This window comes from Agelaius phoeniceus, chromosome 1 (genome assembly GCF_051311805.1).
Source record: "Agelaius phoeniceus isolate bAgePho1 chromosome 1, bAgePho1.hap1, whole genome shotgun sequence".
Classification (NCBI taxonomy): Eukaryota; Metazoa; Chordata; class Aves; order Passeriformes; family Icteridae; genus Agelaius; species Agelaius phoeniceus.
In genome coordinates, this window is record NC_135265.1 from 791,315 (window position 1) to 817,627 (window position 26,313).

Sequence of the window (26,313 nt, forward strand, 5' to 3'; positions counted from 1 at the left end):
CCAAGCCCCAGTGTCCAGCCTGGCCTTGGGCACTGCCAGGGACCCAGGGGCAGCCACAGCTGCTCTGGGAATTGCATCCCAGCCTCCCAGCCAGGAATTGCTCCCCAATATCCCATCCAGCCCTGCCCTCTGGCACTGGGAGCCCACTCCCCCTTGCCCTGGCACTCTCAAATCCCTGCAATGAGAAGCAAATTAAATTCCACCATTGAGCTGGATGGGAAGAAGATGATCAGGAATCTATGAAAGGCCCTCAAGGAACTGCAGGGCATTTCAGAGGGTGCTGACAGTTCCAGAAGGGTTTTGCTGCCTTCCCTCTGAAATTCCATGAGGTTACATAACTCTGAATGCTAAAAGGGCCCCGTGCCTACAACTGTCAGAACCACTATCTCCAAACTTCAGAGATGCAAAGTCAGTAACTTGAAAGTTCAACACAAGGTTCATGTTCTGCCTTGTAAAAAAAATCTACAAGGAAAAGAAAATGCAGTTGCTACAGTTTCTTGTCCAGCTTTTTTCCCTTCCTTACTTCTCCTTCCCAGAGGGAATTTTCACAGTGATTGCTTTGTCATGGACTGGGAGGTGGAACCAGGGAGGTGCAGAGGGCTCCCAGCTCTGCTCTAACTGCTCCCTGTTTGTCCTGCTGCTCCTGCTCCCCACGGGGAACATCAGCTGCTCAGAGAGTGAGGAATCCTTAGCACTGCTCAGATTCGTTCCTCAGTGCCCTGGACCATGGGACAGCCCAGCTCCCACCTCCCCAGACTCCTCACCTGGAGCCAGCCTGCACAGAGCCACCTGGTAATAACCTCTGTTAATAACAAAGACTCATCTGTTAACAACAAAGGCACCTGAAGCTCTGTTTTTTAACAAAAGGTTCACTAAAGCCTTATTCACACCACACTGGAAATACTGCAGGTGTTGGGAGCTGGAGAGGGACTGGGGACAAGGCATGGAGGGACAGGACCCAGGGAATGGCTCCCAGTGCCAGAGGGCAGGGATGGATGGGAGATTGGGAATTAGGAATTCCTGTCTGGGAGGGTTGGGAAGGGCTGGGATGAAATTCTCAGAGCAGCTGTGGCTGCCCCTGGGTCCCTGGGTCCCCAAGGCCAGGCTGGAAGGGGCTTGGAGCACCTGGGACAGTGGAAGGTGTCCCAGCTTGGACTTTTTGTTTGGTTTTTCTCAGTCAAGTGGCACAACTGAGACTCTCCTCCTGTTTCACTTGGGGCTCCTTCCTAAAGCCAGGAGCCTTCTGCAGGCAGGGAATATTTCCATCCACGCCAGGCAAAACCCCCAGAGCTATTCAGCAGGCGCAGGGTGAGGTGCAGGTGATGCAGAGACCATGTCCTGTGGAAAGGCCAGGGCAGCAATGCCAGGGCTGAGGCAGCTGAGTCCCTGCCCCATGCCCTGGCCTTGCATCCTGCCTCAGAGCTGAGGAGGGGAACCCAGAGGAAGGGCTGGGGCACCCTGCCCAGGCTGCCCTGCCTGAAACGTGTGAAGCTGAAATAAACTCAATTCTGAGGCAAAGGGATCACAGTGAGGAGTGGGCACAGGAGGCCTGTCCAGACCCCACTGTGCTGGCACAGGGAGAGCCCCAGAGATCCCAGAATCCTGCAATCATCCAGGTTGGAAAAGCTCTCCAGGATCATCAAATCCACCCTGTGCCCAATGCCCACCTTGTCCCCAAGCTCTGAGTGCCACATCCAGGTGACACCTGCAGGGGTGGGCACTCCAAACCCCCCTGGGCAGTTCCAAGGCCTGAGCCCCCTTTCCATGGGGAAATTCCTGCTGGTGCCCACCCAGACCCTCCCCTGGCCCAGCCTGAGGCTGTTCCCTCTGCTCCTGTCCCTGTTCCTGGGAGCAGAGCCCGACCCCCCTGGCTGTCCCCTCCTGGCAGGGAGTTCTGGAGGAACAAGGTCCCCCCTGAGCCTTCTTTCCTCCAGGCTGAGCTGTGAGCACCAGCTGGAGCCTCCTCCTCCTCCCTGTGCCAGCCTGGCCACAGCTCCTGAGCAGGAGATCCCAGAGCCATGAGCACACAGGGCAGGGAGTGATGTGACACCATCCTGAGGGACAAAACCTCGGTGTAAAATAAGGGGCACCTGAGCTTCCACGAACTCTCCCACTGAGAGAGAGCTTCATGCCCTACAGCAGCTCCTGAGCCCCAGAGCAGCCTGGCAGGAGCCCCAGGGAGGTTTGGGGGGTGGCAGCCCCTCCCTGGCCAGTGCCACCCTGGCAGGGCAGTGTCCCTGTGCTGGCACAGCAGTGACAGTGCAGTTTGCAGAGCTGTGACCCGCAGTGCTGTCAGCCCTCCTTCTGAGCAGGCAAAGGCAATTTCCCCTGAAAGGGCTGTTTCCAAATTTACACTGCTCCAGCCTGATGCAGGGAATGCTCCAGTTCCAACCCCAGCTCCTTGGTGGGGCAGAGCTGGAGCAGATCTCAGCCCTGAGGAGCCTGCCTGGGCTCCAGTTCCAACCCCAGCTCCTTGGTGGGGCAGAGCTGGAGCAGATCTCAGCCCTGAGGAGCCTGCCTGGGCTCCAGTTCCAACCCCAGCTCCTCAGTGGGGCAGAGCTGGAGCAGATCTCAGCCCTGAGGAGCCTGCCTGGGCTCCAGGCTAAGCCAGGCTCAGGAGAGGGGCAGGACTGAGAGCAGCAGCCCTGCACAAGGGCACAGCACAGGAGGGAGCAGCACCAGGACTCCTGCTCAAAGGTCACTGCTGAGATTGCTCAGACCTTTCACACAGGGACACAGGGATTGTCACCCTGCAGGGCTTTCAAGGCAGGCAGGTCTGGAAGTTCCTTCCCCCCAGGAAAACTGAAGCAGTCTTTAGGACAGGGACACAGATCTACCCATGGCCTCTGGAAAAGGGGGGAGGGATGAGCAAACACCACCAGAGACTCACCAGACCCAGACAGGGAACCCAAGGATTTGGAAGGTGAGCAGGAGCAGCTGTGAGCTGGAGAATGTGCTCTGGAGCCTCCCAGGTGTGTGGTGACTCCCTGGGGCTCAGGAGCACAGGACAGGCACAGGATGCCCAGAGAAGTTGAGGATTCCAATCCCTGTCAGTGTCCCAGGCCAGGCTGGACAGGGCTTGGAGCAGCCTGGGACAGTGGAAGGTGTCCCTGCCATGGCAGGGGTGGAACCCTGTGAGGTCCCTTCCCACAGCATTCCAGGACTCTCTGGTTCTGCTCTTGCTCACAGGAGGCCCAGGAATACCCTCCAGCCCAGCTGAGATTTTGGGCTGGTACCAAACACAGTTCAGGGAATCCTGAGCTGCAGCCTGGGCTGATGCCAACACCTGCAGAGGGTTCAGGACACCACAAACACAGGAGAGCAGCCAAACCACCATCTGCTGCCAGTCTGCACACAGGACTGGCACTTGCAAAGTGCCTCCTGCTCCCAGGAAACCCAAGAGCCACAGAGTGAAATTTAAAAAAAACACCTGAGGAATAAACAGTCAGCAAAATTCCAAAAAGAAAATATCCCCTGCTTCCCACTGATGATGATCTGGTACCTCAAACCTTCCCTAAGCTTTATCCTTCTGAGACCCAAGCACATTCACCATGAAGAGCAGAGCTGCAGGTTTCTCTTCTGCTGAGCACAAAGCACTCCTTGACCTTCAGATCCCAGGGCAGGCCAGGACTTCTCCTTCTGCTGTGCCCCAGCACCCAGAGCAGCCCAGCTCTGCCCTCTCAGTGGGAGCTGGGTACCTGAGCTGTGCTCCAAGGCTCAGCAGGCAGCACACGTTCCCCACGTCCCAGAGTGAGTCCCCCTGCCCAGCCAGGCCCTGGCAGGAGCAGCTGGAGCAGTGCCCAGCTCCCACAGCCCCAGCAGGACACGGCCACTGCTCCCTGTGCTGCCTGCTGCAAGCCCCACATCCTCCCCTGACACCATCCAGCACCTGAATTCCTCTTTCAAATGCACTCAGGGCCAGAGAAGAAAAGAAAAAGAAGAAAAAGCAGCACTTACAGACTCTGCTGGGGATCACAAGCTCCAAGTGTGCTCCTTGGAGAGTCAATATTGACAGAACCACGAGGAAGAACAAGGTCCACACAGCAGCTCACTTGATCCACTAACAGCACTTTGCAGGAGCTACTCCTCAGGCTGAGGAGGGCACAAAACTCTGACTCCTCTCAAAACTTACAGCACATAAAATATATGAAGAAAATATTCTCACTGCACCCCGCTGTAGCTACACCTCGTCTGCTGCCCCCTGACACTTTCATCACTCCAGCTGGCTCTTTCTGCTTGTGTCAGCACTTGTCCTGGTACCTTTTAATGAACTAGGTTACAAATTAATAATCCTTCACACCCCTAGCCCAGGGTGGTGCCTGTCCATCACCTGGAACACCCATCCCCACCCCTGAGCTGCCCTGGGTCCTGCTCCCTGGCCTGGATGGAGCCTGTGCTCTAATCCTTATCAAATGATAACAACCAGAACTAAAGCAGGCTAAGGGCTGAACCCTGCAGCCTCCTGTGCATCACTTTCCCCTCCATCTCCATTTAACAGCTTTCTTCCAACCTTCTCTTATCTCTAATAAACTGGAAATCCTCTTCCTTTGACTCGTGCACTTCAGTGCTTGTAAATCACTGTGCACCATAATCTGGGCACTCCTTAAATCTCTCCAGCTCTAAGTCCTCTCTTCCATTTTTATTAATTTCCTCCTTTTTTTCCAGACTCTTAAAAGCATTTGACACAGCCTCCTTGGAGATGGTCTGTGAGTGCCTTTTCTATACAAATCACTTCCCTCCATTAGTGTTTTAGCACTTTACCTTCCCAACAGGTTTAACTCCTGCCATCCCTGACTGCCAAGGTGAGTTTAAATTTATTGCCCTTTTCTCCCTCCTGCTCATGTTCTGAAAACAGCCAATCCTCTCATATTCCTTGTTTCCCACCCTTCCTCAGCCAGCTGTCCTAAGGGAAGCTCCATGATTAACCCTTCTCCAGGCCCAAAACATCCCAACTCTTCAGCTCAGGTTGGGAGCCCACACTTGTCCCCAAGAGCTGCCAGTCAGGGAGCCCCTCTGAGGATGAGGAATGAATTATGAATATGTAAGGAGTGTGGGAACTCTGGAAAACATCCCCATAATCCTGCCCCACGTTCCACCACACGGTACCAGTGTATCCAACCTGGAATTCCAGCACTTGATTGCTGCTTGGATGCAAAATACTTCATTTCTTTTGACCTACATATTTTGGCACTTTCACTGTGCCTCACATGAGATGGAGAGGAGCCATTCAGAAGTGACAGTATTTACTGTCACCCTTGAAACACACACATACACACACATATATCTCTATACACTCATTTGTATTTTTTCTCCTCCTTCCTGGATCCCATCTGTGGGTGCATGGCCCCAACACCCCTCCCCACATGCTTGTTGTGCAGAATGAGATGGTGATAATGGAAATAAGGGCTTAAAATAGCAGATTTCCCTTCAGCACTCAGTGCTGTTTGTTTGTGGCTGTGATTCCAGCATCCCTGCTCACACACATCACCCTGACCTACTTTCAGCTTCCCCAATCCCGTGGCACAGGCAGCGAGCTCACAGGAGGAATCAGAGGCAGTCAGGAGAAATCTCTGTGCCACGTTTGTAATAGAGTTTTATGGCCATTAATTCCAGCTAGTGTCAAACTAATGACACGAGGGACATCAAAGCATGAAGCCATTTACATAATACCAGAAGAATCTACAATTCTATGACTGTTTATTCAGGCAGCTTCTGCCTGAGAATGAGGAAGATGACACGCTGTCTGTGCTCTTTTGAAATCATTCTAATTTACAGCCCTGCAGAGAGGCAGCCAGTTTTCTAGGAATTCTTTAATTCCTCACTAAGGAGTTTCTGATGTTTTGAAATAAACCCTGCCAATGTGATTTTCCTCTGAAAACCTAGGAAATATAATGCTTTCATTCCTGTGGACGAGCGCTGAGAGACTCAACCTGGCACGTGAGGGAGCAGCTCACCTCAAAGCAGGGCTGCTCCATGGCACCTCCCACCTGGCCACCACGGGCATGGGATGGAAGGAAAGAAAAGTGAATTCTTGCCTAGATCAGTGCTCTGACAGGGCTGAACTGTCTCACCTAGATGGAGCTGACAGCGCAGGCGGCGCCGCGCTTTGACGCTGACACCAGAGGACATTTCCAGGCTTCTGGGAGCTGCTCCCAGCTCTGCTCACCCTGCAGGGCTCAGCCGGCCCAGACGTGTCCCCTGGGCTTGGGGACAGCACAGCAGAGCACACAAAGTGTCACCTTCAGAGCCAGCCCCGTGCCCAGGGGGGCCGAGACGGTGCCACCGACACCGCTGGGACAGGAACAGGCTGCAGGAAGGGTCTGGGCACAGGGCAGCTGGGGCTGACTCCAGAGGACACCAACAAGGGACAAACCCCTCAATTCCTGCCCTCCAGGTCCCTTTGGGGCTATGGCTTGAGACTGGAATCCACCACCAAACAGATGAGAACAAATCCCTAAAGGGTTTGGGTGTGGAGGGACCTTCAGGATCATCCCAGTGCCACCTGGGCAGGGACACCTCCCACTGTCCCAGGGACACCTCCCACTGTCCCAGGGTGCCCCAAGCCTGTCCAGCCTGGCCTTGGGCACTGCCAGGGATCCAGGGGCAGCCACAGCTGCTCTGGGAATCCCATCCCAGCCTCTCACCATCCTCCCAGCCAGGAATTCTTTCCCAATATCCCACCTGGCACTGGGAGCCATTCCCTGTGTCCTGTGCCTCCATCCCTTGTCCCCAGTCCCTTTCCAGCTCTCCTGGAGCCCCTTTAGGCCCTGCTGAACTTCTGGTTGTCCTCAATTCACAGAGGTTTAATGCTGAAACCTCCTGATTTTAGCAGCACTGGAGTCACCCCTGAGACAGAAAAGTAGCACAAGACTCAGAAGGTAAAAATCTGATGTGACCCCTGTGAGCAGCAATTCTAAAATCACCCCAGGAAACACAACTGCCACTTGAAACCTCTCATCAGATCATTTCTATCTATATTTATGTGGTTTTACCTGAAAGTCTGGCCAGGTAAATCTCATCTTCCTCAACTCTCAGCTACAAAATGGGGCCACTCCAATTTGGATCTCTCCATGATTATCAGATTCCCATTCCTATTGAATCTCAGATTGTCTTTGGTAGAACTCAGAGCTGCCAAAAACTACCTGAAACTTTCAGTGATGCACATAAAATTGCAGATTTTTTTTTTTAAGCAGAATCATTAATTTTGGTTGTAAAATTGAGACACAGAGCCCCTAAAATATTGCCAAAGTGCCCATGAGTGACATTTTGAAAAAGCTGTTTGCATCACTGGGAAGCAGGAGAGTGTTAATGTAGGAGATGGAACATCACAGATTTTCCAGGCAAAGCATGGAAGGCTTGACAAAGCTGAAAGCAAAAGTATTTTTATCTGTAGCCAGGGGAAATGTTAGGGAAAGTGGAGACACAAGGAAATGACACAAAGGTAAATAAAGAGCTGGCTAAGTGACAAGTGGCAAGGCAATGTCAAAAGGGGAATCTCTTCCTGGAGGAACATAACCAGTTATTAGAGAGTGAGGATCGAGGGTCCAAAACAACCCTGGCCTAATGTTTTCATTTTTAATCCTAGAAATCCAAAACTTCTGATGAAATGAAGATAAAAGTATCTTTTCTCAGAGAAAACATTCAGCCTGCACATCTCAGACTCAGCTGAGCAGCCCAGTTTCTGTCACCTGGGTGTGTGCTGGAGGAACAGACCAGATGTTGCTGCCCAGTGACCAGAACCTCCCTGGAGTTTGATGATCCCTGGGTTTCCCTCCCAACCCAGGATATTCTGATTTTATGACTTCTCTTGGCAGATTCCACTCCCCAGTTGGGCACTGGGATGGGAGATTTGGAAGCACAAAAAGCTGGGCCCCAATTAATGCAGAATTGGTGGCATCCTCACAGAGCCAGACCCCTCCATCCCTTCCCCTGGGGCAAATCCATGCACAGGGAATGTCCCAGGGCCACTGCAGCCTGACCACCAGTGTCCTGCAGGCCACCACTGCCACAGCCCTGCCCCTGCTGCTCCCCCTGCCAGGGCTGCCTGGGCAAGCAGCAATTCTGATGTTTGCCTGAGGAAACTGAGCTCTGCTCCCAGCCCTGCCACCACAGCCACCATCCCATCCCATCCCAGTGTTCCTCCTGGAGCTGGGAACAGCCACACAACCTGGGCAGCTTTCACCTGCACGGGTGAAAAAGGACAACAGAAGAATGAAATGTTGTTTTTCAGTCCTTCAGTCATCGCTGAGGGAACTCCCAACCCTCTGAAATCCAAGTCACTGCTGAACCCCAGGAGTTCAGGCAGAGCAGGGGAAGACACCTGAGTTTGGCCAGGCTGGGTTTTCAGGAAGCCAGACCAAACTGGGGGCATGGAAAACCCAACTTCACAGAATCACAGAATATCCTGAGCTGGAAGGGACCCACAAGGGTCATCCTGGCCCTGCACAGGTTGAACTTGTCACAGAGAGCCACAGGAAATTCTCTTTGGGAAGAGACAGATCCAACCTCTGCAGCTGCACAGCCCCTGCCAGGAGGGCACAGCCAGAGGGGTCAGGCTCTGCTCCCAGGAACAGGGACAGGAGCAGAGGGAACGGCTCAGGCTGGGCCAGGGGAGGGACACAGCAGGAATTTCCCATGGAAAGGGTGCTCAGGCCTTGGCAGGAGCTGCCCAGGGAGGTTTGGAGTGTCCAGCCCTGCAGGTGTCACCTGGAGGTGGCACTCAGAGCTCTGGGCTGGGGACAATTTGGGCACAGCTGGGGCTCCATGACCTTGGAGCTCTTTTCCAACCTCAACAATTCCATGATTCAGTCAGATGCAGTGTGCTCTCACTGCAAGGAAGAAGGTTAAACAGCATCCTAAGTTATGTGACAGAACAAAATCAAACATCCCTCCCAGATATTTTTTTGGGGGTGGTGAACTGTGTTTTGCTCGTGTCCTGCAGTCTCCTGTCACTTCTGTGCCTTGCCAAGTCACTTCTAATTCCAGAGGTGCCTGCAGCATCAATTGTCCACAGAAACAGCCACAGCCAGAAGTTCCAGAACTGTTCCCAAGGGAGCTGTTAATCCTGCACTGTTTAGCAGCCATTGATTAATGCCAAGAGGAGCAGGGGTCCTGCCTGGCCACCTCCAGGAAGGGGCTTCCTCTGCCTCCCCCTGCTGCCAAAAGGAAGGGACAGCTTTAGGGAACAGCCTCATCCTCCACCACACAGAAACCCCAGCCCCACCTCGGGAAGGAGCAGCTCTGCCATGCTGAGCTCAGCTCTTACCCACCAAATGGAAAATCAGGAGCACAGACTCAGAAAAAGCATCCAAGCCAGCATTTGCCACCATTCCCAAGGGCAGGGTGAGCCTGCCTTGCAGCTTTATCCCACAGGAGAGGAAAAGGCTCCTAAGGGAGCAGGCACAGCTCCCTGGGCCAGGAAAGGATGAGGATCCTGAGCATCTCACACATTATTTCAGTTTTGTAACTACAGAAAGCAGCAAAGCTTTCCTGCTCTGATACTCAGCAGGAATTCAGGAAGGTTTTATGCCACACTTGCCAAAAGCCAGAGTGTTTCAGACACACCAACTGCACACAAGGTGTGCTCAAGTATTTCATGGGTCAGAGCTGGAAACCAGCTGCAGAAATTGCACCAAAACAGCAGCAGAAAGGGGAGATTACTGCTGAGGATCCATGTAATTTATATTCAGGGACCTGCTCATGCAGGACTAAGAGAGCTGAAGTTGTCCAAAGCTCTCTCCAGGGAGAGCAGCTCTGTGGGGTTTCATGAGGAGGCACCACAGCCTTGCTCAGCATTTCTGAGCTTCCCTTTGCTCAGCCACTCCAAAGCTGCCCTTACTCTGAGGTGTAGATTTGCTCCAAGGTGTAGATCTGCTCTCAGCCCAACCACCAAAGAGCTCCTGAGCAGCCTCACAGTAACCAACACATCCCTTAACTATAAAATTTTCTTTTTCCAAAAAAAAAAAGGCCTCATTAATCCAAGATTACCCCAGTGCCAACCCACCCCGAAACGAGAACGCTCGATAACAACAGCTGGGGTGCAGCTAGAAAAGATAAAATGCACAATATAATCAGCCTTACCCTATTTGCAGTGATGGGACTGAAGTGGAAGAAGATTAAGGAGCTCAGGCCTGCGAGGGAGCCACGAGCAGAGGCAGGATTAGGGAAGTTTCCTATCCCAGGTTGGATTTAGCCTGGGTCACACGACCTCGCAAAGCCACCCCAGCACACGACTCTCCCCCAGGGTTTTGTAAGCAGGATAAACCCCACCAAATCCCTTCTTAGCAGCAGAACCCCAGGTCTGCAGGAGCAATAAAAGGTGGGGAAGGGAAGCTGAAAAGGGAGAGCCTGGTGGGAGGGGAGCAGCACTCCAGGCCAGCCCCACCTTGCTGCAGGTGATGCTGCAGAGCAGTTCTGATGGAGCTCCTGCTGGGAATGGGATCCAGCAGCTCCCAGACCTCCTCCAGCCCTGCAGATGGGGGTGGCTGAAGCCATGGGGATGGAAATGGGGATGGCTGAAGCCATGGAGATAGGGATGGCTGAAGCCATGGGGATGGGGATGGGGATGGATGAAGCCATGGAGATGGGGATGGATGAAGCCATGGGGATGGGGATGGATGAAGCCATGGGGATGGGGATGGCTGAAGCCATGGGGATGGAAGTGGCTGAAGCCCTGCAGATGCAGATGGGGATGGCTGAAGCCCTGCAGGTGAACATGGCTGAAGCCCTGCAGATGCAGATGGGGATGGCTGAAGCCCTGCAGATACAGATGGGGATGGATGAAGCCCTGCAGATGCAGATGGGGATGGCTGAAGCCCTGCAGATGCAGATGCAGATGGATGAAGCCCTGCAGATGCAGGTGGACATGGCTGAAGCCCTGCAGATGCAGATGGGGATGGCTGAAGCCCTGCAGATGCAGATGCAGATGGCTGAAGCCCTGCAGATGCAGATGGAAGTGGCTGAAGCCCTGCAGATGCAGATGGAGGTGGATGAAGCCCTGCAGATGCAGATGGACATGGATGAAGCCCTGCAGATGCAGATGGGGATGGCTGAAGCCCTGCAGGTGGACATGGATGAAGCCCTGCAGATGCAGATGGGGATGGATGAAGCCCTGCAGATGCAGATGGATGAAGCCCTGCAGATGCAGATGGGGATGGATGAAGCCCTGCAGAGTTCATCCCTGCTCTTTGTGCTGTCAGCCCAGGAGCTGATCCCAGGCTCACCCCAACAACTCCAAGGCAAATATTTCAATATTTACCCAAGTGATCAAAGGCAGAGATTAACTCCCATTGTGAAGCCAAACCATGAATCCCACCTAGCAAAAAGGTGATGATAAAGGGTTTAGACTAAGCTTAATTTTTGTGTCTTTTACAGTGCTGCTGTTTATTTTCCTTTGACAAGCCCCTCATTGAAATTCCCTATGTTTCATCTGAAGGAACCCTGCATAGACTCCCCACGAGCTACTGGAATAAGCAAGGGAATAAACAAGATGTTGTTTTAAGCACTGAAGGGAGGAAAAAAAAGTATCTTTTAAAGGTGCAGTGAAGTTGCAGAGAGCCAAATTAGAGGCAAATTGGGTAATGTAAGTGCAGGGTAAGAGCAGGGCTCTGGATGAGGAGCAGTGAGGGTCAGCCAGTCCTCCCTGTCTGCAGCACTGTCTCTGTCTCTCTCCTCCCTGCCTCAAACCCTGCAGAAAACACCAGGAGTTTAAAAAGGCTGCTCATTATGTGCCCAGCAACATTCCAGCTGCACAGAAACACGGCTCAGAGAAATGACAGGTCAGTTTAGTGTGAAGGCTGACGAGCTCAAAGGATGGGCAGAGAAAAGGGTTCACATCTTCCAGGAGCTCCCAGTCTGCCCAGTCCTGCAGCACCTCCCCAGACAAGGTGTTTTAAGTGCACTAACAACACATTAAACCCGAGCTACAAGCTCCAAAGTTCATGGCTTGAATATTTTAAGTCCCAGCTACTTGCTCAGGCAATTCAAGCCTTGGAGGACCCCATTAATTCACCCAGCTGTCAGATCCTTGCTAGAACAACTCCTGAGCACGCTGCAAAACAGAAAGGGTTTGTATTCCCAGTTTTTAAACCTCTCTAAGCCTCCCTGTTAAGCTTTTAATAGACTTCTCGACATATGTATGACTTCATTATAATCCTTTTAATTTCCTATTCAATGAGCCAAGCCAGGGACATCCCACCTCAGAAGCCAAGGCTGAAACAAAAAAAGAAAATCCAAGCAGCAGATTGGTGGGGAAGCACCATCTGAGAGAGAGCCAGCATGAAATCAGCATTTTGTAGGCAGAAAAGGTCCCTGCTTTTCCTTGTGGCCCCCAGAGGAGCTCCCAGGGCATTCCCAGGGCTGCAGCAGCTCCAACACTGACAGCCCTGTGGGGACACACGGTGACACTGGGACAGCACAGTGAGAAACCTCCAGCTCCTCCACCCCTCGTCCCAGAGCTGCTTCTCCACATCCTGACACCACAGATCCCACAATTCCAGGATGGTTTGGGTTGGGAAGGATCTTGAGCCCATCCAGTGCCACCCCTGCCATGGCAGGGACACCTCCACTGTCCCAGGCTGCCCCAAGCCCTGTCCAGCCTGGCCTGGGCACTGCCAGGGATGCAGGGGCAGCCCCAGCTGCTCTGTCTGTTACTCCCAGTGTTTATCAGCACCTCAACACCTGGGAAATGTCTTTGTGCTCTTTGAAAGCCTCAGGAGTAGCTCAGGAGCTGAGATTGTGCAGCTGCTCAGCTCCTGAGCCGTAGGAAGCCACAAATTCCTGCTGAAAGAGCAGCAGGACCTGCAGGAAAAACCAACTCATCCCCCACTCCCCCACCAGAGCTGGGGAAGCTCCACATCCCCTGGAAGGGCCTCTGTCCCCCCAGCTGTCACATCCCCTTCCCCATTCCCCCCAGAACAGGCACCCCAAAGCTCAGGGAGGCTCTCACAAAGCTCTGAGTCACAGGAACTCAGCAAAGCTGCTGAATTATTCACTTGGCTGCTGTTTTTAGACTGGAGCCAGGCAAAGGTGAACTCCCCAGCTGTGAGCATGGCTGGATGCAGCCCTCTGTGAGGAGCCTGGAAAGCTCTGCCTCAAGCCCAGGAAGGATAAAAACCTCTCCAAGTAAAAACTTGCACCAAGAGGGAAATACACAGGCAGGTAAAGGAAGAAACCCAATAGAAAAGTTCTGATTAGAAGAACACACATGTAGCTGTCCTATTTACAAAATGTTACACAGAATAAACAGATTTGGGGATGGTTTTGTTGGGGTTTTTTTTGTTGTTGTTTTTCTCCCACAAATCTTTTTCCTCACGGCTGTCCCTCCCTTCATTCCCAGCCTGGATTTGTGCTTGGGATTGTCCCAGCCCAGGTGCAGAACTTTGCCCTTGGCCTGGGTTGGCACAGCCCCATCTCTTCATGCCTTAAGTTCCAGCTTCCATATTTTCCAGATTCTGTATATATTAGTATATCCATTATTATTATTATTATTATTATTATTATTATTATACTCTGAACGTCATATAAAGTGTTAGTAAGTTCTCCTCACAGCTCAGCCACACAGAACAATCCTTTTCCAGCCCCAGGACCAAGGACACCATTCCAGCTTCAGGCCCAAAAAGTGCAAACAACAGGGAATTGAGGAGAGCAAACTGGGAGGATGGGGCTGCATAACCTGGAGCTGTAATTGGACAATTAACCCCCATATGGAAATGGACCAAAACTTATAAAAATATGACAACTCGTGACTCGGAGTCCATCTTGGGTGTAGCCTCAGCCAGGCTCTTGTGCTGCCCAAGGTGCATCCTTTGAAGGCCTTTTTAATAAATCCTGACTTTATTCCTTTAACACTGTCCAGCCTCTGTTCCAGGGAACCCCTGAGGCATCAGCCAGGTCCCTGTGGGTGCCCCATCCATCCCCTCCCTGCAGCTGGGACAGCACCCAGAGCTCAGTGTCACCAGCACCCAGAGCTCAGTGTCACCAGCACCCAGAGCTCAGTGTCACCAGCACCCAGAGCTCAGTGTCACCAGCACCCAGAGATCGGTGTCACCAGCACCCAGAGATCGGTGTCACCAGGACCCAGAGATCACTGCGACCCAGAGATCACTGTCATCCAGACCTCAGTGTCACCAGCACCCAGAGATCACTGTCAGCAGCACCCAGAGATCACTGTCACCAGCACCCAGAGCTCAGTGTCACCAGCACCCAGAGATCACTGTCACCAGCACCCAGAGATCACTGTCACCAGCACCCAGACCTCAGTGTCACCAGCACCCAGAGATCACTGTCACCAGCACCCAGAGATCACTGTCACCAGCACCCAGACCTCAGTGTCACCAGCACCCAGAGATCACTGTCACCAGCACCCAGAGATCACTGTCACCAGCACCCAGAGCTCAGTGTCACCAGCACCCAGAGATCACTGTCACCAGCACCCAGAGCTCAGTGTCACCAGCACCCAGAGATCACTGTCACCAGCACCCAGAGATCACTGTCACCACCACCCAGAGCTCAGTGTCACCAGCAGAGTGCCCAGGGTGCCCCAGCCCCAGTGCCAGGGAGGCTGGACAGTGCTGGTGCCACCCCTGAGTGTCCCTCTTGTCACTGCTCTGCACGGACACTGAGCCAGTGACCACAGCTGAGTGTGACCACCCAGCCCCTTCCTCATCCCCTGAGTGCTGCACCCAGGAAATTCCTGTCCCTCAGTCTGGGGACAAGGATGAGGTGTGGGACAGTGTGGAACACTCTGCACAACGTCCCTGGCTTTGAGGGACAGGTCCCCAACCTCTTCCAGCTGCACCATGTCCCCTTCCAGCAGTGCCACTGGAGCAGCAGAGGCAGCACATTCCCTGCAGGACTCAGGCCTGGGCTGGCAGCAGGACCCCAGAGACTCCCAGCACAGAACAACTCGGGAGGGGTTAGTTTGAGATGTTTATTAGGGACATTTATTGCACAGCAGTTACAGCTTCACATCGTACAGAGCATTGCAATGAGCAACTCAGCAGCAGTGACAACAGACAGGTGTGCAAGCACAGGGTTAGAGCACAGCACAGCCCCAGGGCTGCAGAGAGCAGGAGATGTGAGCAGAGAACACTCCTGGGCCTCCCTGCTCCTGGGGCTGCACAGGACACCCCAGCCAGCCCTCACTGGGACACAGGGGTGTTTCCAGCAGGGACAGAAACTCCAGCACTCTGCACAGACCCCCCCATTCCTACAACCCCTGGGGTCCCACCCCAGCACAACCAGAGCTCAGGGGCAGTGCTGCAGGAACATCACCCAGCACAGGAACATGCCCCTCAGCACAGCCCCCCTGCCCACCAGTGACCCCATGGCACTACAAATGAACAGGGCACAAACATGGGGTGGCATGGGATGGGTGATCCATGTTTGCAGCAGGGACAGCCAAACCCTGGCTGGAGGAGCTGCCCTGCCCTGCCCAGCCCCATCCCACCCACAGGGTCCCAGGATGGGCAGCTGCTCCCAAACTGCTCTGCCCACCTCACCCTGGCTACCTCCCTCCAGCCACGGCTTTAAAGCATTCTTGCCTTTCAATAAAGTAAAACATCTGTGGGAGTGGGCCAAGTCTCATATTTGGGTACCTGAAACCTTCCATATTCCATATTCCATATTTCCATATCTCAATCTGAAATTTCCTTCCTTACTTCTACTGCTTTTGGGAGGAGTGTGACACCAAAGCCACTCCCTAAGGCAGGAATTTGGGGCTGGCTGCTTTCCTTCACACTCCCAGTTATGGCAAGGGCTTGGACCCCAAAATGCACCCCTCAGACACCAGTCTTGTATTATTTATTCTGTACTTCTAGGACACAAGAGTTAAGCCCACTTAAGGCAAAAGGTGAGAAAGAATAATTGAGGAGCCAAGTTAAAGTGATGCTGCCTTGCTTCAAAATCACATTAAAAAAAAAAAAAAAAAAACAAACTATGAAAAGGTCTTTGAAAAGAAAGCCAAGAAGGCAAGAATCTCCTTTTATGGCCACAGACACCAAAAACCCAAAGGAAAGCACAACAGGAAGGACTCAGAGGGTGGAGCTGATCTCAGGTCTTCCCCAACTTGAATGAAGCTGTGAAAGTCATGGGTGGGAAGGAAGAGCCCAGAGTGGGGCTCCAGGACTGAGGTGTTCCCAGAAACAACAACTGTGCACCAGGGAGGAGAAAGCCCAGGGTCACTGGCTGGGAGCTGCCCCACGAGGGTGGCAGCCCTAAGGAGCCTCAGGGGGCACAGAGGTGGCACCAAAGGGGGCAGCACGGTGCCAGGTCCTGCCTCAGGGCAGGGCCAGGCTGTGGCTCAGCGCTGGCACTGCCGGGGCCACGCGAGGTCCCACTGGGGACAAGCAGCAAAGCCAGGCTGCCGTGCCTGGGGGAGATGCCCAGAGCTGCTCTGCTGGCCCTGGCACTGCCCTGGCAGTGCCCATCCCACCCAAAGCCTGCCTGCAGCAGGACAGGGCTGCAGGGGTGCCAGGCACTCCCCTCACAACAGGGAAATGCCATTTTTAGCCCAGTGAAGCTCTTAGCTCTTGTTTTGGACAGTTCAGCCTCGGGCTGCATTTGGGTTCAACTAAATCCTTCCCTCAGGTGTTGCAGGCCAAGTACCCTGAATACAGCACAGGATTCTCCTCACCCAGAACAGTGCCTTGCCTCCCAAAGCCAGGCTGAGCCTGTCTCAGGTTAAACAGTGATTTCCCTCTCTAAATATCTCCTCCTTTCATGCTTTGTTTCATCTACTGATGGGAAAATGAGCACTTTTGTCTTTGGAAAGCCTTGCACCTCTATGGGGCAGTGGGAATGCCACTGGACAGGCTCCTGGAGGTCTGGTTGAGGTTAAACCAGGCCTGTTCCTTCTGGTGCTGCTGGAAATGGTCAGGATTATTTCAGCACAGTATCACAGCTCAGTGCTTTTGTTCCCCTCAGTTTAAGCAGGGACAGATTATTTCTCATGGCAGGTAAATTCCATCCAAGGATTCATTCCCCACAGGAAGCCAGAGGTGTGAAATTGAAAAAAAAAAGCAATTTCCTTCCTTACTTCTGGGGTTTTTGGGAAGGAGTGTGACACCAAAGCCACTCCCTGAGGCAGGAATTTGGGGCTGGCTGCTTTCCTTCATGCTCCCAGTTATGGCAAGGGCTTGGACCCCAAAATGCACCCCTCAGGCACCAGAGCTGATCCACCTGCACCTCAGGACACTTGGTTTTCCCTGATCTGCTTCTCAAGTCTACAATGTGCTGAAATGATCTGAACCCACCCAAGAAAACAGCATTGTTACAGACCAGAACCTCGAGTGAGAGGGTTTCAAAGCAGCAAGGAGCAAGGCAGGTACTCTAAAAGGTTGTGGTGAGTGTGGGGAGAAGGGAAGGGAGCTGCAGTCATGGTGGACCCATCCACTATGGAAGCACAACTGGAAATTTCAAACCTTCTCTTATCCAGCACCATGAAAACGGAGAGAAATTAAATTTAAAGGTGATCAAAGCAAAAATGGAGCTGTGGTGGTGATTTCAAACCAGAGGCACAGTGCAGTTCCAAAGCAGGGTGCACTTTTGTGCTTACACAGACAGAGGAAGGTTTCAACAAGCACTGCAGAGCACAGGGAGGAGGAGCAGGATGGAGCCACCCTTTGGTTCTTCTACAGCCAAGTCCAAGGAGGTAAAGCAAGAGCTCTGTAAAATGCTGCAGATTTTAGAAGTGTAATGGCAGGTAGAAAAGGACACTGGCCTCGTGTCAGTGGCAGCCCCAGTGTTAGGAGACAGTCTAGGCTTCTAGGAGGAGAAAATAGAAGAGAGGGAAAGAAGTAGGAGAGGGAAAGGGGATGGGGAAAGGGGCAAGAAAGCGCAAGTGATTAGTAAACATCACCATGGAGCAGCACTGCACCACACCCAACACCTCACAGGCAGCCAGGACAGGGCACCTGCAGGGGACACACGCGGCTCTGCTGCCAGGGGCTGCAGGGCTGTGCCCATGTCACCTGTCACCTGCAGGGCTGTGCCCTGTCACCTGCAGGGCTGGCCCCTGTCACCTGCAGGGCTGGCCCCTGTCACCTGCAGGGCTGTGCCCTGTCACCTGCAGGCCTGTGCCCTGTCACCTGCAGGGCTGTGCCATGTCACCTGCAGGGCTGGCCCCTGTCACCTGCAGGGCTGTGCCCATGTCACCTGCAGGGCTGTGCCCCTGTCCCCTGTCACCTGCAGGGCTGTGCCCATGTCACCTGCAGGGCTGTGCCCCTGTCCCCTGTCACCTGCAGGGCTGGCCCCTGTCACCTGCAGGGCTGTCACCTTCAGGGCTGTGCCCATGTCACCTGCAGGGCTGGCCCCTGTCACCTGCAGGGCTGTGCCCCTGTCCCCTGTCACCTGCAGGGCTGTCACCTTCAGGGCTGTGCCCTGTCACCTGCAGGGCTGTCACCTTCAGGGCTGTCCCCTGTCACCTGCAGGGCTGTGCCATGTCACCTGTCACCTGCAGGGCTGTGCCCCTGTCACCTGCAGGGCTGTGCCCATGTCACTTGCAGGGCTGTGCCCCTGTCCCCTGTCACCTGCAGGGCTGGCCCCTGTCACCTGCAGGGCTGTCCTCTGTCACCACAGAGGGCCAGGCCAGCAGCAGTGACAGGCACAGGAGCAGCACCCCAGGAGCACAGTGTGCATTGCTCAGAGCATTTCTGTGAGCACTGCTGGGGCACAGAAGTGGCAGCAGGCTGGCTGGAGGCAAAGCCCAGCTAGGGGAAGTACCAGCATCCAGCAGGGACACTTCCCTAGGGAGCTCCTCACCTGCCAGCAAGAGCATGGACAGCATCTTGGGCAAGAGGCATGTCCAGATCAACCAGTGACCATCCTTGATGGATTTCTTTCCAGAAATTTGGTTGGGTTTTAGTTTTAAATACATAATTCCTTTGAACTCTAGGCAAATATCCTGCAATAAAGAGTTGCAAATTGCAAATTACACATGAATTTTTGGTTCTAAACGTGCTGTTGGTTTGACTAAGCCCTCCCTGACCCTGGCCTGGTGGAGGTGAGCAGAGCTGCCTCCCCCAGCAGGGATCCCAGAGCCCCACTGAACTCCCTGCTCCCAGCCCTGCATCCCTGGCAATGCTGCTCCAGCCTCTCCATTTCTCCTTTTAAGGAAGAGCAGGACCAGCAGCAGGATTGCAGGGGATGTGCCCAGAGCTCCCCTCTGCAGCTCTGCAGATCCCAAACCCCCAGGGCCAGGCAGCCATGGCCACGTCAGGCTCAGCCCTGCCAAGCCCTGGCCAGGAGCTGCCAGGCTCTCCCTGCCTAAAGCCTGGCCTAAGCACAGCCCTGAGCAGGCTTTGAGCACGGCCCTGCCAGGGGAAAAGGATCCAACACTCAGTGAAGGCTCTGGCCCCGAGCTGGAGGGGTTTGGGTCCCTGCCAGTGCTGCACTGAGGGCGTCTGGCAGTGCCAGGGAGTGCCAGCAGCCCAGGCCTGGCTGATGCCAGCTCTGCAGACACACCCCAAGGGCTGCACAGGATGCTGCTGTAATAAACCAAGGTCAGTCATCACCTTGTTTGATGTGATGAGTGAAGGAAATCATCCAGCAGTGCCTGCTCAGCTCCAGCCCAGAGAGAGCCACATTTGGATGTGCAAAGAGCTGAACTACCCCTTCTCCTTGGAGTGTTCCAGGAACAACAGAAACCCAGCCCTCCTTTTCAAAGCACAGCTTTCAACACTGGTTTTCAACCTGTAGCTTTTTAACCTGGAGCTTTGAAACTGGTTTTTAACCTGTAGCTTTGAACACTGGTTTTTACCCTGTAGTTTTGAACACTGGTTTTGAACCTGTAGTTTTGAACACTGGTTTTTAACCTCTAGTTTTGAACACTGGTTTTTACCCTGTAGTTTTGAACCCTGGTTTTCAACCTGTAGTTTTGAACACTGGTTTTTAACCCTGTAGCTTTGAACACTGGTTTTGAACCCTGTAGTTTTGAACCCTGTAGTTTTTAACCTGTAGTTTTGAACACTGGTTTTTAACCCTGCAGTTTCTAACCCTGTAGTTTTGAACCTATGGCTTTGAACACTGGTTTTTAACCCTGTAGTTTTGAACACTGGTTTTGAACCTGTGGTTTTTAACCCTGTAGTTTTGAACACTGGTTTTTAACCTGTAGTTTTGAAGACTGGTTTTTAACCCTGTAGTTTTGAACACTGGTTTTTAACCTGTAGCTTTGAACACTGGTTTTTAACCCTGCAGCTTTGGACACTGGTTTTTACCCTGTAGCTTTGAACACTGGTTTTTAACCCTGCACTTTTGAACACTGGTTTTTGTAGCAGCTGGTTTGCCTGAGCATTACCTGCCTCAGTCCTCTCCTGGCTGCTCCATTTCTCTGCTCACATCCCTAAGAATCATTTCAGGTTTCAGACACAGGGAATGGATCCTGCTGAGAACAAACCCAGAACCAGAGGTGGTTTAGAGCCAGGGCTCCAGCTTTGGGCAGCAGCACCTCTGCAGTGTGGGAGAGGCCCTGCCCAAGGCCATCCCAAGAGCAGCAGCTCTGAACCCTGCACATCCTGTGGAAATTCAGCATTTTCCCTTCTCTACCATGCAGAAGCAGGACATGGAAAGCATTCCACAAGGAAGGAGGCAGGGAAAGAGGCCATGAAGGAATTGTGTCATGTACATCTCCTGTTACTCTGGCAAACCTAATTAACTCGATGGCCACAGCTCCTCATCCTGACACCCTGCTCTGCCACTTTGATGTCACTCTTAGACACACTTGAACAAGAGAAGAAAAAAACTCAACTCTACCCCACAAAGAGGGAACATATTAATAAATTAAAAAGCTCCAGACACATAAAAGTATCTTTGATCAAAGTTGTTAACATTTAGTGTGAAGAGTTAAACCTCCACAAAGCAAGAGTGAGGCAAATAACAAAGAATTTTTTAAACACAAGCCAGAAGCTCAATACAAAAATCCTGATGCCTTTAATTATTCAGACCATAAATCTGATTGCATTTCTATCTCCTTTAGTTAGAAGTATTAAATAAGAGGAAGGAAATATCCTTAGGAAGGTTCAGAAGTGTTCTTAATTTCAGTTTATACAGAATTATAGAAGATGCACAGCTTTCTTTTGACCAGATTTCCAATGGCAAATGAAGCACCAAGATCAATTTTTCTATTCCCATCCTCACTAAGGACATGAAACTCACTCACACTAAACCAAACTCTAAAATCCTAAAGAGAATTATAGCAAAGAGGTGTTTTAATTCACCCCCATCTCCCAAGTGTTCATCATCATTTCCTGAGCTGGTTTTTAACTTGGGGCTGCTCCTCTGGATTAGGGATAACACTGGGAGCACCCAGGCAGCCTCAGCAAGGATCTGGAGCTGGGATCATCCCAGGGAGACCAAGGGGATCCTCACCCAGGGCAGGGTGACAGCTGGCTCTGGAATATTCCATCCCCACAGCCAAAGCCCTTGAGACAGATGGGCTGGAGTCTGGGGAACCCCAGTTCCCAGGCAGAGAGGCTCAAGGGGAGGGGAAGCAGAGCTCCCAGATGACTGGGACTAAAACAGGACCAAGCTCAGCACTCCAGCCTGGCTGCAAAGGTTTTGAAAAATTCTTTTCCAGCTTCTGCACAAGTCTGAAATGTTCATCCAGTTCCACCACAAGCTTCTGGCAGTCAGAACTTCCCTGATGCCATGGACAATGTCCCAAAGGCTCGGTGTCACCTGTGCCACTGCTGGAGCAGGTGTGGGACACGTCCATGGAGGGGAGCTTGGGGGGGAGGACACAGCTGGGTCAGGGCAGGGAATAAAAACTGCTCCAAAGGATGGGGGATGTGGGAAAACACCACAGTGGGTCACAGGGGAAGTCACAGGACAGGGGACAGGTCACCTGTGGGTGTTATGGACTCTCCAAAGCCATTTGTATCAGCTGCCCTCCCAGCACTGCCCATGGACAGAGAACAGCACATCTCCAGAACCAGGTTTTACCCAAAGAAACCCTTTAAACCCCACAGAAACTGAAGCTCTGTTTTGCTGCCCATTCCTTGAGAGCTCTTTAAGGCCAAGGCCAGCCCTGGGAGGAGGGAGGAGAGCAGAGCAGAGGATTGGTACCTGTGTGATGGTCCTGCAGCCCGTGGTCACCGTTCTCCACCACCATGGGCCCCGAGGCTGAGGAATCTGCAAGGGATCAACACAGGGGTTAAACTGCATGGATTCATCTCAGGCAGACCTTGAGAACAGCTCTGTGCAATTGCAGAATCACTGAGGGTGGAAAAGAGCTCCAAGATGGAGCTCAAGCTTTGATGGATCCCCCCTTGTCACCTGGTGGGGATCCCAAAACCAACAGAAGAAATTATCAATTCCAGCCCTGAGCACCCTCACAGGGCCCCAGGGTCCCTGAGGCTGGGAAAGCCCTCTGGGATCATCACATCCAGTTTGATCCCCTCCTTGTCCCCAGCACTGAGTGCCACCCCCAGGAATTCCTGGGACACCTCCAGGGACGGGCACTCCAAACATCCCTGGGCAGGGAGGGAGGCTTAAGCACCATTTCCACAGGGAAATTCCTGCTGAAACACCAAATATTGCTAAAGCAGGGATCAGGGCAGGTTTACAGGAGGGTGGTCAGGGTGGAACATCACCAATTCCAAAACCCAGCACAGAAAATCCTTCTCACTGTGACATTGAGTCCCTCTTGTTCTGACACTGACAGCCAAAATTTCACCCAGCACCAGGATTTACAGCCTGAACTTGGGAAACCTGGCAGCAATGGACAAGGGGAACAGTTGGAAGCTGCAGCAGGGTCCATTTAGAGTATATAAAAGCAGAAGTTTTATATAATGAGGGTGGGCAGGCCCTGGCACAGGGTGCCCAGAGCAGCTAGGGCTGCCCCTGGATCCCTGGCAGTGCCAAGGCCAGGCTGGACAGGGCTGGGAGCACCTGGGACAATGGAGGTGTCCCTGGGACAGTGGGAGGTGTCCCTGGGACAGTGGAAGGTGTCCCTGCCATGGCAGGGGTGGCACTGGATGGGTTTTAAGGTTCCTCCTCCCCAAACCAGTCTGGATTCTGTGACTTTATGACCCTGAGCAGGTTTTGGGAAGCAGAACAAGCAGCAGCAGCTCCTCCCTGGGCCCTCAGCTCTGCTGACAGTGAGGAAATGCTCATTTTATAAATAATAAAGGTTTCTCCCAGAGAGACACACACTCAGTCACCTGGAGCTGCTGCTGGCCCTTCCTGAGCCCCAGTTTTATAACAGAGCCACATTCCCAGGGCCCTTCAGACACAGCAGGGCTGAATCCAGCCCTCAGCAAAGCAAGAGGAAAAGCATTTCCAGCTCCATCCGTGGCTCATCCTGGTGTTCTGCAAAAATCCCCCATGACCTTGCCAGTTTGTAGGAAACCACACAGCTCCATGCTCCTGGAGGAGGAGCTGGGAACAGCACAGGGACCCCTGGAGCTGCTCCCCAGGCAGGAACAGAAATGGACCTGAAACAGAAACTGGGGGAGGTCCTGGCATTGCCTGGATCCCCTGAAATCAGGGTCAGTGTGGTTTAAACAACACAGACTCACAGCTGCCCAAAGCACAGGAGGAGTGCCAGGGTCCTGCAGTGCATCCCTGAGGAATTCCATGGAATTCCATGCAGGAGCTGCTGAACCCCCCTGGAGCTCAGCCCAGCTGCAGGAGCCACACATTTCCTAAGCTCTGCAGAATCATGGAGCCTCCTGAGAGGGAAGGAAGCCACAAGGACCACGCCAGTCCAGCTGCTGGCCCTGCACAGGACAGCCCCCAGATTCCCTCCATGATCACATCCTGCTTCCCTTTCTCCCAGAGCTGCTCCTTACACCCTGCACAGGCAACTGAGCTGCTGGGATGTTCCACAGTCTGGAGGAATTTCCCCATGGAAAGGGTGCTCAGGTTTGGAGTGCCCATCCCTGGAGATGCCCAAGGAACTCCTGGAGGTGGCACTGAGTGCTCTGGGCTGGGGACAAGGAGGGCACTGGGCACAGCTGGGGCTCCATGGGCTGGGAGGGCTTTTCCAGCCTCGGTGACTCTGTGGATGCCACCACCATTATTAATGCATTAAACCCCTCCAAAGTGGGTTCCAGAAGGACTAGAAATGCCATGGCTCTCCTTGGGAAGGACACAGAGCAAGTAAAATGGTTCCCTTTACAGTTTTAGCTTTTTGGGAAGACAAGCTCCCAGAAAAATCAGGTCAAATCCCACCAATCCAGCCAGCAGGAGTGGTTGTTATTTTCCAGTCTCTGAAGGTCAGTGCCTTTGGAGCAGATCAGTCTGAGTTTGGTTTGCTGAAGCCCCAGTGTGAAAGCACCCAGCAACCTGCCCAGGGCCAGGGCTCCTCCCCTCATATCCCAAATTGCATAAACCCAAAACCATGTCAAGATGTTGTAACTACCTAATCCTCATCAGAATCACAAGATAGTATTTGCATCTGGCTCGTGGATCAAAGGATTGTTTTTATATAAACAAATTTCAGGCAGCGCTGGCTAAAGAGATAATCTGGAGCAAATGGGCAGTGCCAGCAGCAGCCCCTAATCCCAGGGGACAGCACCATGGCCAGCACGTCCCCAGCAGCACCTGCAGCCTGCTCCAGGCTCACCTGAGGGCACTCAGGGCTCTGGGGGGCTCTGGGGCTCAGGAGTGCCTGTGCAGGTTTTAGCACAGCTGTAAAATGCTGACACTGAGAGGAAAATGGGAGTGAAAACACAGAGGGACAGAGTGTGACCCAGCTGGTGACTCTGAAACAAGGAGTGCCACCTCCTTCCCTCCATTCCTTTAAATGTTCTGCCTCAAAAGCACCTGCAGAGCTGCCCCAGCCCTGAGCCAGCAGCACAAGGAGCTGGAGCTGCTGCAGGGCTGGAGCCAGGCTGGGAGAGCTGGGAATGTTCCCCTGGAGAGGAGAAGGCTCCAGGGAGAGCTCAGAGCCCCTGGCAGGGCCTGGAGGGGCTCCAGGAGAGCTGGAGAGGGACTGGGGACAAGGCATGGAGGGACAGGACCCAGGGAATGGCTCCCAGTGCCAGAGGGCAGGGATGGATGGGAGACTGGAATTGGGAATTGTTCCTGGGAGGGTGGGGAGGGGCTGGCACAGGGTGCCCAGATGTGGTGGGCATCACCTCTGTGATGTAAAACCAGCACAGCAGAGCAGCTGTGGCTGCCCCTGGATCCCTGGCAGTGCCCAAGGCCAGGCTGGATCACCCTGGCACAGGGGGAGGTGTCCCTGCCATGGCAGGGCTGGACTGGGATGGGATTTCAGGTCCCTTCCAGCCCAACCCAGTCTGGGGCTCTGTGATGTAACAACTGTGGGGCAGGAATGGGGCTGGACAGACTTTGAGAGGGAAAAGGTTTAATGTCTCACCTGAGCCAAAAATGCAAATATCATCATGTGCTGATCTATCTTTGATCCCTGTGGAACTCTGGGCTGTGGGGAACATTCTCCATCTCCCCTTTCACAGGTGACCAAGTGTCTGAATCCCTTTGGCTAAAGCAAATCCTGCTGCAAGGATGTCACTTATTCCTCGTGTGGGAAGGGAGGGAAAAGCCAAAGGAGCCGAGGTCTGGCCCGGGGTTTCAGCCCAGCAGCCGTGGGACAGAGGGCAGCAGGGCCAGCAGAGCCACCTCGTGGTGACACCTCTGGTCCCAGAGCCACTGCTGGGACTGATTCCATTCAACCAAGGCCATCCCTCCTGGCAGGAAGGGTTTGGGTCCTGCAGGGTTCAATCCCACGGGAATGGGGCCCAGGGAGCCCCCCCAGCCCTGCCCCAGCCCCTGGGGAGGGGAGTGCAGGGCAATGAACCCCGGGCTCAAGGACAGATTAATACATGAAATAAAATTATAACAGAATTATAATAGTGAAAAGAGAGAGGGGAATTGCTGAGCCTGGAGAAAAGGGGGCTCAGGGGGGCCCTTGTGGCTCTGCACAGCTCCTGCCAGGAGGGGACAGCCAGAGGGGTTTGGGATCTTATCCCAGGGAACAGGGACAGGAGGAGAGGGAACGGTCTCATGCCAGGCCAGGGGAGCCTCAGGCTGGAAACTGGGAAAATTCCTTCATGGGAAGGGCTCTCCAGATGTGACACAGCTGCCCAGGGCAGTGGTGGAGTCCTCATCCCTGCAGGGATTTAAAAACCCTGTGGATGTGGCACTTGGGGACACGGTCAGGGTGGCCCTGGCAGTGCTGGGTATGGTTGGACTCCACGGTCTCCCAGGGCTTTCCCAACCTCAGCAATTCCCTGATTCTGTGGATAAAAGCCAAGAGGGACCAGTGGTGCCCAATGCCCTGGGCCACCAGGCCCTGAGCAATGCCCAGCATTGCTGTCCCAGCAGTGACTGGCAGCTCCTGGCCACCTCTCCCAG

The 26,313-nt window shown here is 53.4% G+C and overlaps 1 protein-coding gene across 6 annotated transcripts in view; it reads right to left on the bottom strand.

Moving 5' to 3' along the window:
- Nucleotides 1-26,313, bottom strand: part of MAP4 (microtubule associated protein 4) — a 152,438-nt gene that overhangs the window by 72,872 nt on the left and 53,253 nt on the right. For all 6 annotated transcript variants that reach the window (XM_077179421.1, XM_077179393.1, XM_077179312.1 and 3 more), the window contains one exon: nt 22,060-22,125. In XM_077179421.1, the coding sequence (XP_077035536.1) occupies nt 22,060-22,125 (66 nt within the window). The remainder of the gene's footprint in view (nt 1-22,059; nt 22,126-26,313) is intronic.